At 36.8% G+C, this 13,749-nt stretch overlaps 1 protein-coding gene across 1 annotated transcript in view; it reads right to left on the bottom strand.

Annotated features, from left to right (window-relative positions):
* LOC128862065 (uncharacterized) overlaps positions 1–13,749 on the bottom strand; it is a 354,012-nt gene that overhangs the window by 287,108 nt on the left and 53,155 nt on the right. Inside the window, exons 6-7 of the mRNA XM_054100472.1 lie at positions 11,922–12,017; positions 3,339–3,484 (exon numbers count right to left, since the gene is read on the bottom strand). Coding sequence (XP_053956447.1) covers positions 3,339–3,484; positions 11,922–12,017 — 242 coding nt within the window. The remainder of the gene's footprint in view (positions 1–3,338; positions 3,485–11,921; positions 12,018–13,749) is intronic.

Genomic DNA, 13,749 nt, shown 5'->3' with positions numbered 1-13,749 from the left:
TATAACGATTTTATTAGTTTCAAACAGTTACAATTTTTAGTTTTGTCTGGCAAAAGACTAAAGACTAAGCCTAAATCAAGCTTGTTTTATTGATAGCAAATGCATCAGCAAATGAAGTTCATATTGTTGTTGTTTTTGCCGGAGGTAACTTCCAACACGCGCACCTTCGCAGACATAGCGTCAGCATTTGTATGGGACCGAAATGTTACCCATAAGCGCATAAGCAGGTGTCATATTCGCTATGCGTTATTTGCGGACAAGAGCATCAGCGTTTTATATTGGAACGTAATGATTCCCATGAAGGCGCTAGAATGTGTTAACTTATACATAAATGCTTGAATCGGCGATTTGTTGAATTTGGTTTTTTGGGTGTTATTTATTATTTATTATTTATTTCTAAGTTGGCTGTTGCCAAAGCTTCTTCACATATAAAGTATATTCCGAGTACAAATTGAAGAGCATTGGTGATAAAACACATCCTTGGCGAACTCCCCTCTTGAATGCAACATCACTCCTCACATCATTTTGCAGTCTCCCGTTCGCAGTTTGGCCACAATACGAGTTGAAAATGCACCTTATTTATTTTTTATCAATATCCTTTGTCTTAAAATGTCAAATAGTTTTGTGGGTAGTACCTAATCAAAAGCCTTTTCATAGTCAGTGAAGCATATAAGATAACTTTCCGAACTTCTTTACAGTTTTGTACTACAACTTGAAGGCTGAACATCGCTTCGCGCGTAGCTTGTTTGAATCCAAATTGTGTGCGACCCATTGATTGTTCACACTTTGTAAATAACTTTTTTGCCCTCCTATGGGGAAGTCGTTAACATTTTTAACTTCGGTATACCATTGCACCAATTTATTTGTGAACGTCTTCGACTTATTCAAATAGTTTGCTAAAGATGCACGTGATATTTTTATATCATGTCAGTCCATGAGATCGTGCGTTTTTTAAAGGTGCTTTTAAAATTAATAAAAAAGATGTTTAAAGTATTTATTAATCAATAATATATTTTCCTTCATTATTTACAATGTCTTCCCATCGTTTAGGCCTCATTCAGGTTTGATAGCTGATGGGAATAATAATCAGCAGTTATCGTCTGGTTAAGTTCCAGAAGTTCATAATAAACAATACCGACCATATCCCACCAAATAGACATGAAAATCTTCTTGGGGTGAAGGCCATCTCTAGGTGTCGGTTCTGGTGTTTCATCTTTATCTAACCATTGGCGTTTGCGAGCAGGATTATTGTAAAAGACCCATTTTTCATCACCAGCAACGATGCGGTTCAAAAAACTTTCATTTTCAAGCCGTTGCAGCAGCTGAGAACACACATTCACTCTCTGCTGAAGGTTGGCGACGGAAAGTCTATGCGGAACCCATTTTCCCAGCTTTTAAAACTTTCCCAACTGAACCAGGTGCCTGTGAACTGTTCCATGCGATGAATTTAACCTTTGAGCTATCATATCGACTGTCAAGTTTGGCTCAGCTTCCACGAGTTCGAGCAAGGCGTCAGAGTTAAAGACTTCAGGACGACCAGCACGCGGGGCAGTTCCCACTTCGGAATTTTGAAAACCACTTTTGCGCAGTCCTTACACTCACGGTATCCTCTCCGTGAACAGTGTTTATTTCTGCAGCAGCAGTTGTTGCATTTTTACCACTTTTACAAAAAAAATGCAAAATATGCCACTTATACGCGTTCGAAGATTCCATTTTATTTTTTAAGGGGGTAGTATGGTTAATTCGGTGTAAAACAAGCATATTTTTCGAAATTTTTTTTGTCGACACAGTTGATTTATTCAAAATTTTAAAATTACTTCATTATAAAGTCATATTTAAAGAATATTGTGTGAAATTTTCATTGATTTTTATGAAGAAATGAGTTGGTGGCAGCGAATCTTCGCGGACGTCTCATAAAAAAGTTTTATTGCGTTGTCCCTCAGAACTCATTACTGGATCAACTAAAATCAAAAAACCAAGTTGATTTCATCAGCTAATAAAGTTTCGCAGGTGACAACGTCGAATTTTTTTTTTTTTTGTTTTTTAAATTTTTTAAAGCGCTTTGAAGTCAAAACACCGATTTTTCATAAAAAAAACTTGAAAACTTTGTTGTTTTAAAATATGACAAAATTAAAAAAAAAAAAAAACTCGACGTCATTACCTCGTGAATAAAGTAAAGAAACAAAAACACCAAATTTGAAAAGAATCGGTGCAGTAGATATGAATCTACAGTGGACACCGACCGTAAAAAAGGCAAGTGTGAGAAAAACGCGTTTAAAGATTTGTGAAGATTTTTACAGCGTGAAATCCGGTTGGAGAGGTAGATACTTAATCCTTTGTGTCTTTGTCAATTTTACTCTAATGCACTTAAAACTTTCACACAATAATCTTAAGATGTTATAGAATAATTAAAAAAAAAAAAAAAAAATGAAAAAAAAAAAATACCATACTACCCCCTTCACAACACGTAAAATCACTTGTTGAATGCACAATATATCAAAGAAAATATGAATAGTTCCGTTATATTCGGCGAATAATTTTTTGTATGCAAAAATCGTACAAAAGTGAAATTATGGGTAAAATACGCACGAACTTATGGACTGACCTGATACCTTTAGGGTGTGTATCATACATAGGAACACTGCTCGCAATAGTTTTACTATGCGGAGGTCATTTTGTAAAAACAACGTACGTCTTCTAAATTTCTCACAAAAGTAACAAATTGGTCAACGCGTTTTGCGGGAAGAATACGCCTATTTAGCAGCGCTTAAATTATTTTTATAACGGAACTCTAAATTTGAATTTTACCGGTTACACATTTATTAGACAGACTGTGAACAGTTTCGGTGTTACGAGTTCTGAGTTTTGAGCCTGTATTTATTACTTCATACTAGCATTTTTTGTTTTTGTACTTTAAATAAATGAAGTTAGAAATCTAATTTGGTTTTGAAGAAAATTTTTGATTACATTTGTATATGAGTGGCGCACTACTCGGGATAGGTGTTTGCCTAGAAAAATGAACGGCATCTGTGGAAGTGAATTTTACTGAATAGAAGATACAAAGGTGTAGAAGTTTGCTGTCTACTATGTATATGTATATGCGTGCATATAAAAAGTATGCTGTTGAGCTTGAGTTGCAAATAATGTTATCGAATGAAAAGCAATCAAATTTGTTTCTAGCAAAACAGTTTAAGAAGACAACGCAAGATAAATGAATGCATCACCATAAATATAAGTCTACTCCTACTATATTTTTTTATTATTCAAATATGTATGAACATGTATGCGTTTTTTAAATATTGCAGGGTATTAAAAAGAAAATAAATGAAACTACTTACCGTTTCCAACTGCTTCATATAATTTGAAACTATATTACCGGCTTGTATAAGCGGACGTCCATTGTTGAAGACGGCACATATTACCAAACCCAATGAAAACATATCACTAAGTAGGCTGCCCTTCGAAGTTAATTGAGTTTCGGGAGCTGGGTAAGGAAAAAGGAAATACAAATATAATTTAATTAAGGTTAACATTGTAGGTTATAAGAATCTTAGTATATATTATTGTAACTGTTGGCATATTTCTGGCAATTGAAGCATTTGTGTTTACTTTTAAACATTTTAATAGAAATTAGTGGCACCGGGTTGGGGAAATTAATTAACAGAGTTCGGAGTACATATATAAAGGGATTCTTGTTCTCTAAACTTAGACAACAAAAAATCGGTCAGACTATGGTTTATGGTACTTAGATACAGGTGCCTAATTGGAAATTAAGAATATTTCACGGTTTCAGACCTTAATTTGAACCCACTTTATATACCATATCTAATTGGCAATACGTTTAGGCCTCTTATATTCGCCACTTCTCTGAGAGCGACACTGCTGTAATATTCGGTTGAATAAGAACACGTGTTTGATGACAGAGGGCGTTTCTGAGAGAAGTTGCTGTTAGCACCGACGGCAAAATAATTTTCAGACTAATTCATAGGTTAGTAAGGATTTGGCAGTTATTCGAGTAAGCATTGCTTCGTGATTTCTGCAGTATCGTTTGGTAATTCGCTTTATGTTTTTGGATGGGGAAAAATACGGCTGCCATGTAAAAGAGCGCAAATTCGGTGTCGGATTTGTTGTGGGACAGAGACTTCGTCGCCAAGTACTGTCGTTCACTCCGGTGGAGTGATAATCTGCATCAAAGCCCGTTTTTTTAACATAGCGCCAATTTGTGCCCACGCCCCGACAGAAGAGAAGGACGATGCGACCAAAGATTCCTTCTATGAGCGCTTCGAACGTTCTTATGAGCGCTGCCCCCGCCACGACATAAAAATCGTGCTTGGCGACTTCAACGCCAGGTTGGGCAAGGAGGAAATTTTTGATCCCACAGTCAGAAAATTCAGCCTGCACAACGAAACATCTGGTAACGGACAGAGGCTGATCGCCTTCGCCGGGGCCCGAAACATGGTATCTGCAGCACCAGATTCCAGCATAAAAAGATTCACCAAGCAACCTGGCTGTTTCCTGATCGAAAAACACGAAAACAGATCGATCATGTTGTGATAGATGGAAGACACGCCTCTAGTGTATTAGATGTACGTACGATCCGAAGACCCAACATCGACTCGGATCATTACCTTGTTGCAGCCAAACTGCGCACACGCCTCTGTGCAGCAAAAACGTACATCTACCTACGCAAAGAATGTTCGACATCGAAAAGCTGCAATCACAACAGACAGCCAGAAGTTTCGCCACTCGACTCTCACTCCTGCTCTCAGAGAGTACTCCCCAACAAACCGGCATGCACAAGCAATGGAGCAAAATTTCTCGTTCCCTACGCACCGCCGCCGATTTCTTCGGATTCCGGCGGGCCCGAAAAAACAGTTGGTATGACGAGGAATGTCATCCTGCCGCCGAAAGAAAAGATGCCGCCTATAGAGCCACGCTGCGATCGGGCGCAACGCGAGCCATGTGGGATCGTTACAGAGAGCTAAAAAAGGAAGAGAGACGTATTATCTGACAGAAGAAACGAGAGGCCGAAATACGTGGGTGCGAGGAGCTTGAGATGCTGGCCAATAGGAACAACGCCCAAAAATTGTACCAAAAAGTTCGGCGGCTTACAGAAGGTTTCAAGACCGGGGCGTTTTCCTGTAAGAACAAAGACGGCGATCTGGTGACTGACGTACAGAGCAATCTTAAATTATGGAGGGAACACTTCTCGAACCTGCTAAATAGTGATAGCTGCGCATGTCACAGAGAATGTGAAGATACCGATACCCCAATCGTCGACGACGGAATTGACATTCCGCTACCCGAACATGACGAGGTGAGAATAGCGATAACGCGACTAAAGAACAACAAAACCGCGGGCGCCGATGGACTGCCGGCTGAGCTATTCAAATATGGCGGCGAGGAGCTGGTAAGGTGCATGCATCAGCTTCTATGCAAAATATGGTCGGATGAAAGCATGCCTGCCGATTGGAATTGAAGTGTGCTCTGCCCAATCCATAAGAAGGGCGATCCTGCAATTTGTGCCAATTACCGCGGGATTAGTCTTCTAAATATCGCCTATAAGGTTCTAGCGAGCGTATTGTGTGAAAGGCTGTAGCCCACCGTCAACCAACTGATTGGAGCTTATCAGTGTGGCTTCAGACCTGGAAAGTCTACCATCGACCAAATATTCACAATACGCCAAATCTTGGAAAATACCCATGAAAGGAGAATCGACACACATCATCTTTTCGTCGATTTCAAAGCGGCATTCGACAGTACGAAAAGGAGTTATCTGTATGCCGCTATGTCTGAATTTGCTATCCCCGCAAAACTAATACGGCTATGTAAGATGACGTTGCTCAACACCAGCAGCGCCGTCAGAATTGGGAAGGACCTCTCCGAGCCGTTTGATACCAAACGAGGTTTCAGACAGGGTGACTCGCTGTCGTGTGACTTCTTTAACCTAATGTTGGAGAGCATCGTACGAGCCGCAGAACTTAATCGCTCAGGCACAATATTTTATAAGAGCTAACAATTGTTGGCGTACGCCGATGATATTGACATCATCGGCCTTAACAACCGCGCTGTTAGTTCTGCCTTCTCTAAACTAGATAAGGAGACAAAGCGAATGGATCTGGTGGTGAACGAGGACAAAACGAAGTACCACCTGTCTTCAAACAAACTGTCAGCGCACTCGCGTATCGGCACCCGCGTCGCTGTTGACAGTTATAATTTCAAGGTTGTAAAAGACTTCGCGTATTTAGGAACCAGCATTAACACCGATAACAATGTGAGCCTTGAAATCCAACGTAGAATCTCTCTTGCCAACAAGTGCTACTTTGGACTAAGTAGGCAACTGAGTAGTAAAGTCCTCTCTCGACGAACAAAACTAACACTCTACAAGACTCTCATCATGCCCGTCCTAACGTATGGCGCAGAAGCTTGGACGATGACAACATCCGATGAAGCGACGCTTGGAGTGTTTGAGAAAAAGATTCTGCGTAAGATTTTTGGATCTTTGCACGTTGGCAACGGCGAATATCGCAGGCGATGGAACGATGAGCTGTATGAACTTTACGACGACATAGACATAGCGCAGCGAATAAAGATCCAGCGGCTATGTTGGCTGGGGCATGTCGCCCGAATCGATACAAACGCTATGGCTTTGAAAGTATTCGATGCGGTACCAGCTCGTGGTAGCAGAGGAAGAGCAAGACCTGCTCTGCGTTGTTAAGATCAGGTTTAGAAGGATGTGGATGCGGCTGTTAACTTCGAAGCATTGCTTGGAGCAATTTAAGCGAATTCCGAAGGAATTTTTACGTCGAGTTGTCACCGTTGATGAAATTTGAATTCCTCATTACACACCAGAAACTAAGCAGCAAAATAAGGGATTTCTCCCGGTGAATCTGTTCCAAAGAAGGCGAAGATAGCCCCATCGGCCGGAAAGGACGTTTTTTGGGATGCGAAAAGGAAGAACGATCACTGGAAAATACTACTGTGAGTTATTGGGCTTTTACAAAAAATTGAAGGAGACACGGCCGCATTCGGCGAGAAACAAGGTGCACCAGCACATTCATCCGGAGTTTTCGCCGCCGAACTACATGAATTGCTGCCGCACCCCCGTATTCCCCCGATCTGGCTCCCTGCGACTTTTTCTTCTTCCCTAACATGAAGAAAAGAGTAGCGGAAAAAAAATTTAGTTCAAACGAGGAAGTCACCGACGAGACAGAGGCGTGTTTTGGAGTGTTCAACAAATCGTAGTTTTTGGAGGGATTTAAAAATGGCATTAGCGTTGGGAGAAGTATATCTTTCTAAAAGGGGACTATGTTGATAAATAAAAAATAAAACAAATTTTGGAAAAAATTGTGTCTTCACTTCTAACACGGGTACTTATTGAAACCCCCTCGTATACCAATTCCTTCATATATTCACGACTTGCTAACACTTTGCAAAAAGAAGAGGCCTTCTGTGTCAGATTCTCGATGAGAAAACGAGAATCATGCGCATGAAATAACAAAAAAGTCACTAAAATCAAATAAAGAAAAAATAAAACAACGATGGCGTACGAAATTGATTGTGAGTAAATTAAACAAATTATAGCATACAATAAATGAAATTCTATAATAAACAAAGGTTATTTCAATTTCATGTACCTGCTTCCACAACACGGTGGGCGGTATTCAGAATGTGTGGACAACATCAGACCGATTTTGAAGATATTTGCTGATTTACTGACCTAGTAAAGGATATGACAGCATTTGCTTACACCAGAGCTTGGCAAGAACTGAGATTACAAGTATGTTGAAGTTATACGAAAAAATCAACGTAGCAGAACCATAGATAACTCAAGGATGATCGATTTCAAGATTTGCTTGATAGCTATGGTGAAAAAAATTGTGAGGGGAATTTTGGCTGTTACGTCACTTGGAAGAGATGAATGAAATGAAAACAAAAGGATTAACAAAAACCATAAGCAGCATGATTCGCGCACCATTTTGCAGCTATATTTGACTTACATGCAGAAGAGACTCAAAAACTTAAAAAATGGTAGTCTACGGTTATTACGCTATCACAATTTAAAACCGCTCACTTCATTTAGATAAGACTGTTAATTTTAATTAAACAAAAACTCTCTTCAAATGTCGCACAAATATTTTAAGCACTTCCGTACATCTGTATTCACCGCATTTGTAAACAAACCGCTGCCATGGCATGAGCATTGGCTGTGTTGACTTTTTTCGTATATCACCAACACAACATAAATTTTGTTAAACACGTCCCAAGTAACGTCGGCCCATCAGCCGATTCTGTCGAATTCGCTCAGAGCGGAATAACGTTCGGCCACGTAGAACACCTCTAAAAATCTATTCTGCATGTATAAGTATATAGCTAGAAAAGCGAAACTCTTTTTCTTGTGAGAGCGCGGTCAAAGTGTACATTTTTTATAACATTCGTCAGTAATATCGCACTGCAAAACACATTCATTGGGTATTTTTGACGTGATAACGTCTTATAATTCGATTTAACAGGCTGCACGCACGAAAAAATGTGTCGTTACCTTGCTCATTAGTGTTACCTTGCTCATTGCCGTTACCTTGCTCATTTGTCGTTACCTTGCTCATTGCCGTTACCTTGAATGAACTGCAAGCGAAAGCGCGGAACGAACAACGAACATATGTATGTATATGCGCATATGTACATATATAAATTCACGTATTTGTATTTGCATATGCCTTCTTATTGATTATTATTAATTTGATTTACTTGAAGAATTTAAAATAAAACCAAGTTTGTTAATAATACCTGTTGTTTTAATGTTATTATTATTAATTTTTTTATTATATATGAAGGAAAAAATTTATGGTAATATAATATCTACCATATACCTTATAAGATATGTTGTATACTAATATATGTATATAAACATGCATATAGATATACAATTTCGCGCAATTTTCAAAAAGAACAAATCTATATGTAAAGATGCATACAAGTCATATGGACATATCAAATATACGAATCTATTCCGTACGCAAGCAAATGTAAGCTAATGTGCTTGAACTGCAAGCGAGAGCGCGGAACGAACGACAAAGAGCACAATCGGCCCCCGGGTTCGGCTACGTTCGACATTTGGCTCTGTCCTACTTGAGTGAGCATATATATGTATGTATATGCGCATTTGTATATAAATTCACATACTTGAATTTGCATATGCCTTCTTCCTGTGTGCATGGTAACGAACCAATTCTCTGTTGAGAATAAACGATGATAGGAAAAATAGGAAATGAAAGGGAGTGTTTCAGGTGTAATGTGTCTTGAGAAAGTCAAATCGATGATGATGCCTCTTAGTGTTGTTGACTTATTAACGTCTGATGCACAATCGAAATTGAAGATATCTTTCATGAATTTGATAAATGTTTCGTCATTTTTCACGTTTGTGTAAATGTAACTTGACCTATTCCATTGTAATTCCATTTACCTCCTCCTCTATATCCATACAAAATATCTATCAAACAAATAAAATTAAAATTTTGTTTTGAAAATTGCAACCATTCCATCAATATTTTCTTATGTCGTTGTCACGTTAAACTATCGTCAGTAAACCGACTTTACAGACAACCTCTTTTTTAAGCAAACCTTAGGATTTGTCACTTTCCCCACCATCATGGAGGTTAGGTGGACAGTTCCTCATTACGCTTATTCACCAATCTACATACATAAAATAATCACAATCAGTATAAAATACATAAACAAAAAATAAACAAAAATTTAGATTTGAATGAAATTATTGGTAATTGAAGCACAAAAGTAATCAACACGAAAAACAAGTACATAAAATATTGAAATTTGTCATATATCACACAAAGTTGTGCCAAAAACATATGTGTAAAACAATGAACAAAAGAAGTTGGAGCAAAATAAAAATAAAAGTAACGATTAACGAAGATAATCTTTAATTTGTATAACATAAAAATAGTTAACAAAATTATGTTTGTAAAATATCTCAAACACAAATTCAATATCCTTACCTACGCGTTTAAACCATAAAATATGTATACAGTAGGTTCTGTTTTTATGCGGCTTTTTTTTATGCGGTTTTGAAATAGTGCGGTTTTTTTTTTTAATTAAAAAATGCATGTCGACCTATCGGGAATTGTACATATAAACAAGATTCTAAACCAGATAAGCAGAAACTCATCACAGATTACATCAGAAATGCTAACCCTACAAGTATGGAACCGCCTGCATAACTATCTACATAGATCAGACGTGTACATTTCCTCAAGTGACGAAAGTGATTTTACGCCAAATCCTAAACGAACGCGCAACATATGGGTATTGTCTGATTTTATTTCTGACTTAAATTTATTTTTCGATTCTGACGTTTCTTAAATAAAGATATAATTTTTAAAAATACAATATTTTGTTTATGCGATTTTATTTAATTATTTCAGATTAATGCGGTCTATGGAACGTATCTATAGTTATAATATGGGACTAGTGCCCTTTTTTTATGCGATTTTATTACATTATTTCAGATTTATGCGGTTCTTAGCACTTTTGAAGCGTATCTACATATAGTTTTACTATAGAACTGGTAGCTTTTTGTATGCTGTTTTTTTTATGCTGTTTCTTGCGGAACGTATCTACCGCATAAAAACAGAATCTACTGTATGTATACATATAGGCATAATTACACACATAAATCAACACCCAGCTTTTAATAGAATTGCATTACAATTAAACAAAATGTATTCACAGCAAAGAGTAATTGAATTTGCCAGTGCTCTCATAAATGGGAGAAAGAAAGATGAATTCAAAGCAGAAGTCGAAAAGGATATAAGAGGTTTTGAAAATTTCTTAAAACACATTTTAATTTGAATTATTACGTTTCAAATGAATTAATTTTAAAACAAATATTAATAAATATTTAAGTCGCGGCATTTTTCCATTTTTAGATTGTCATATTCAAAACCGGTCATTTTGTTTTTTTTTTATTCAAGCACGGGACATTGTTACAGTTATATAGCCAAAAAGGACAACACCGTACAGGTCCAATTTTACGGGAAGATCAACTTCAGCCCCATTTTTTAAATTGTTAATATTAAAACAAAATTGTTTTTTTTTTAATTTTCGTATGCAAAAGAAGTTAAATAAAAAGCCTAAAAAGTTTAAATATCGTTTTTCTTTACTCTAAATTTTCGAGCTCTAAACTACCGGAACTCCTAAACACTTAGCAACTAATCCTTATTTCACTTCTGAAGAAAGCCGGAATGCAATCAAAACGCGATTGAATTGACGAGGAAAAGTCAATATTTTTATTACTCGTTCTAAAATTAGGTTTTTCGCCATTTTTTTCACACCAAAAATTAGAACACTTTCCGCTGTCAAAAACTAATTGTCTAAGCAAAATTGTATGTGGGTAAACACCAAACTTAATGACTAAATTTAAAGCTTACTTGTCTCTGCTAGTTGCAATTTTTTAACATAGCCTCAGTCTGCCGCATTTTTCAGCGCCTAAAGATGTCTCAAAACAAATTAGAAAAGAAATGGGTAGGCATTTTTTCTACTGGAAAAATTGCGCTCATCTGTTCTTTTCTCAAAGGGAAACAAAGGAACAATTTCGGTGTTTTTAGAAAACAATCGTCTCCGTAGTGATACAATTCTTCAAAGTTATGTAATCTGCACTGTGCAAATGGAAGTTCTAGGCAACTAATTCCAGAAACGATTCCGTCTACCATCCCATTATCGCATGTGCAATTATTTTACGTGAAATAATCCGTTTACTTTCTTAGGTTGCATCAGTAAGACCAGAACTGGTATATATATTTTTGTCACCTTCTTGAGTATATCTAGTGCCATATCGAATCCCAACCAAACAAATACCTACTTTTGTCTTAGTGATAGTTATAATGATAATACATAATAATACTTACCCATAAAATCCAAGTTGGGTTGAGCCATTTTCGATACCCTGTTACTCCAAGGTGGACAAGGAACTAACTCATTTACATCAGTCGCATTCATTCTTTCTGTTAAAAATATATAGAAATGAAAGCAAGTAAGAAAGTGCAAAATTTGGTTCAGATCGAAATTTATATACCCGCGCTTGTTTTAGTAAAAGTGAATTTTTGCTGACAGTTAATTTTTGAAATCAAACTCATAGGCAATAATGGGTATACCTTAAAATATGAAACGGACGGACGGGCTATATAAAATGTGGCCCTTGTCGAATCGAAATAAATTTGGAAACAAAATGTGCACCAAGTTTTAGCGAATTTTATTAAGTCGTCGTGGTACCGCGCTTTTTTCAAAATCTTACTTGCGTCATTGGGTTTAACTCCCTTTTTTTGGGTTTATTATTTATACCAGGTTTAAATAATTCTGCTTCAATTATTACAGAGATTTTACGTTCTTCCCTTTAACTTTATATGGGTGGACGTGGTTATTAACTGATTTAAAAGAGTTTTATATTATATATGTATGTACCAAGCTTCTTTACCCTCCGTACAACACCCGGTTCTGGCTAGACCTTTTTTGACTTTGTACGTGAATTTAACATATTTCTTTTATGGCTTACGACTTGTGCTTCTAGGTAGCTTCCTAAAATTTAATTTTCTATCGCTGTATGAATACTACTATTTTAACAGTATCCTCGAACAGGACGAAAAAAAGGATGTAAAAAGTTGCATCTTTGGTTGTACACCTCGGGTTTGGCTGACTCCTATACAAAATGTATGGAAACATATGTGATATGATACATTTTGACTATTTTTTTTCTTTTTCATGGTAAATCTATATTTAGACTATCTTTTACGACCATTTAGCTCATATGCATATATGTGTTCACACGCACACATATGTGCGTTCATATATAAACCGGTTATTGTCTCGTTTCTTTTTTCTTTCCACACATGCACTGAATCTCTGCTGAATATCGAACGTTGAACGCATAGCAAAATAGCGCGAAAATAATGAACAAAAACATGAATACAGTGAAACTGGACCCTATGTGATTGTGTGTATTGGTTATATATGCAGAGAACGTAAATTGATAGAGAAGGCTCAGGAACGAATGGGCAGGTTAAATGTCAAATCACATCAAAACGAGGGTAAGAAAGTTAACAGAAGAGAGTTAACATAGCGGCAGAGAATGTTAATGCAATGGGAAGGAGCAAATGTTAAATGAGATTTTTTCGAGTACTAATTTGTAGATTCATACTAAGGTAACTTCAAATTCAACTTTGCTCACTAGTGGGGAATTGCAGATATTTACCACGCATGTTTCTATATTTACTTACCACGCTAGGACAGGAATTCAGATTTTTTCTGCGTTTACCAAACTACTAAGGAATTTCATAAGATTTTTCGGCACACTACTAAGGAAATCGACTTATTTCATGCCCACAGCGAAGCGAATAAATTTGCAATTAAGAAGGCCGCGCGGCAGTTAATTTGTGGTGCAGAAGCTAAAGTCGGCGTTTAAACCAGGAAAGTTTGGTAAAATTTTTGAGTTTATTTTAATTAAAATTTCTTTAAAATTCTATTATTTTTGTATTTCATAAATGGAAATTTCTTTTCGGTATAAAATAGTTCATACTGGATATGACCTGATTTTTATATAAATCAATCAAAACAGAAAATATGTACATATGTCTTTAATCTCTTTCATCAAATCCAAATTATATTGATGAGATAATATCATTCTAATATCCGTCCAGAAAGCCAAACGCGCATACACACATACATATGCATATAATTACG

This window comes from Anastrepha ludens, chromosome 4, assembly GCF_028408465.1.
Source record: "Anastrepha ludens isolate Willacy chromosome 4, idAnaLude1.1, whole genome shotgun sequence".
NCBI classification, from domain to species: domain Eukaryota; kingdom Metazoa; phylum Arthropoda; class Insecta; order Diptera; family Tephritidae; genus Anastrepha; species Anastrepha ludens.
This window is presented reverse-complemented; position numbering and strand designations above follow the sequence as displayed.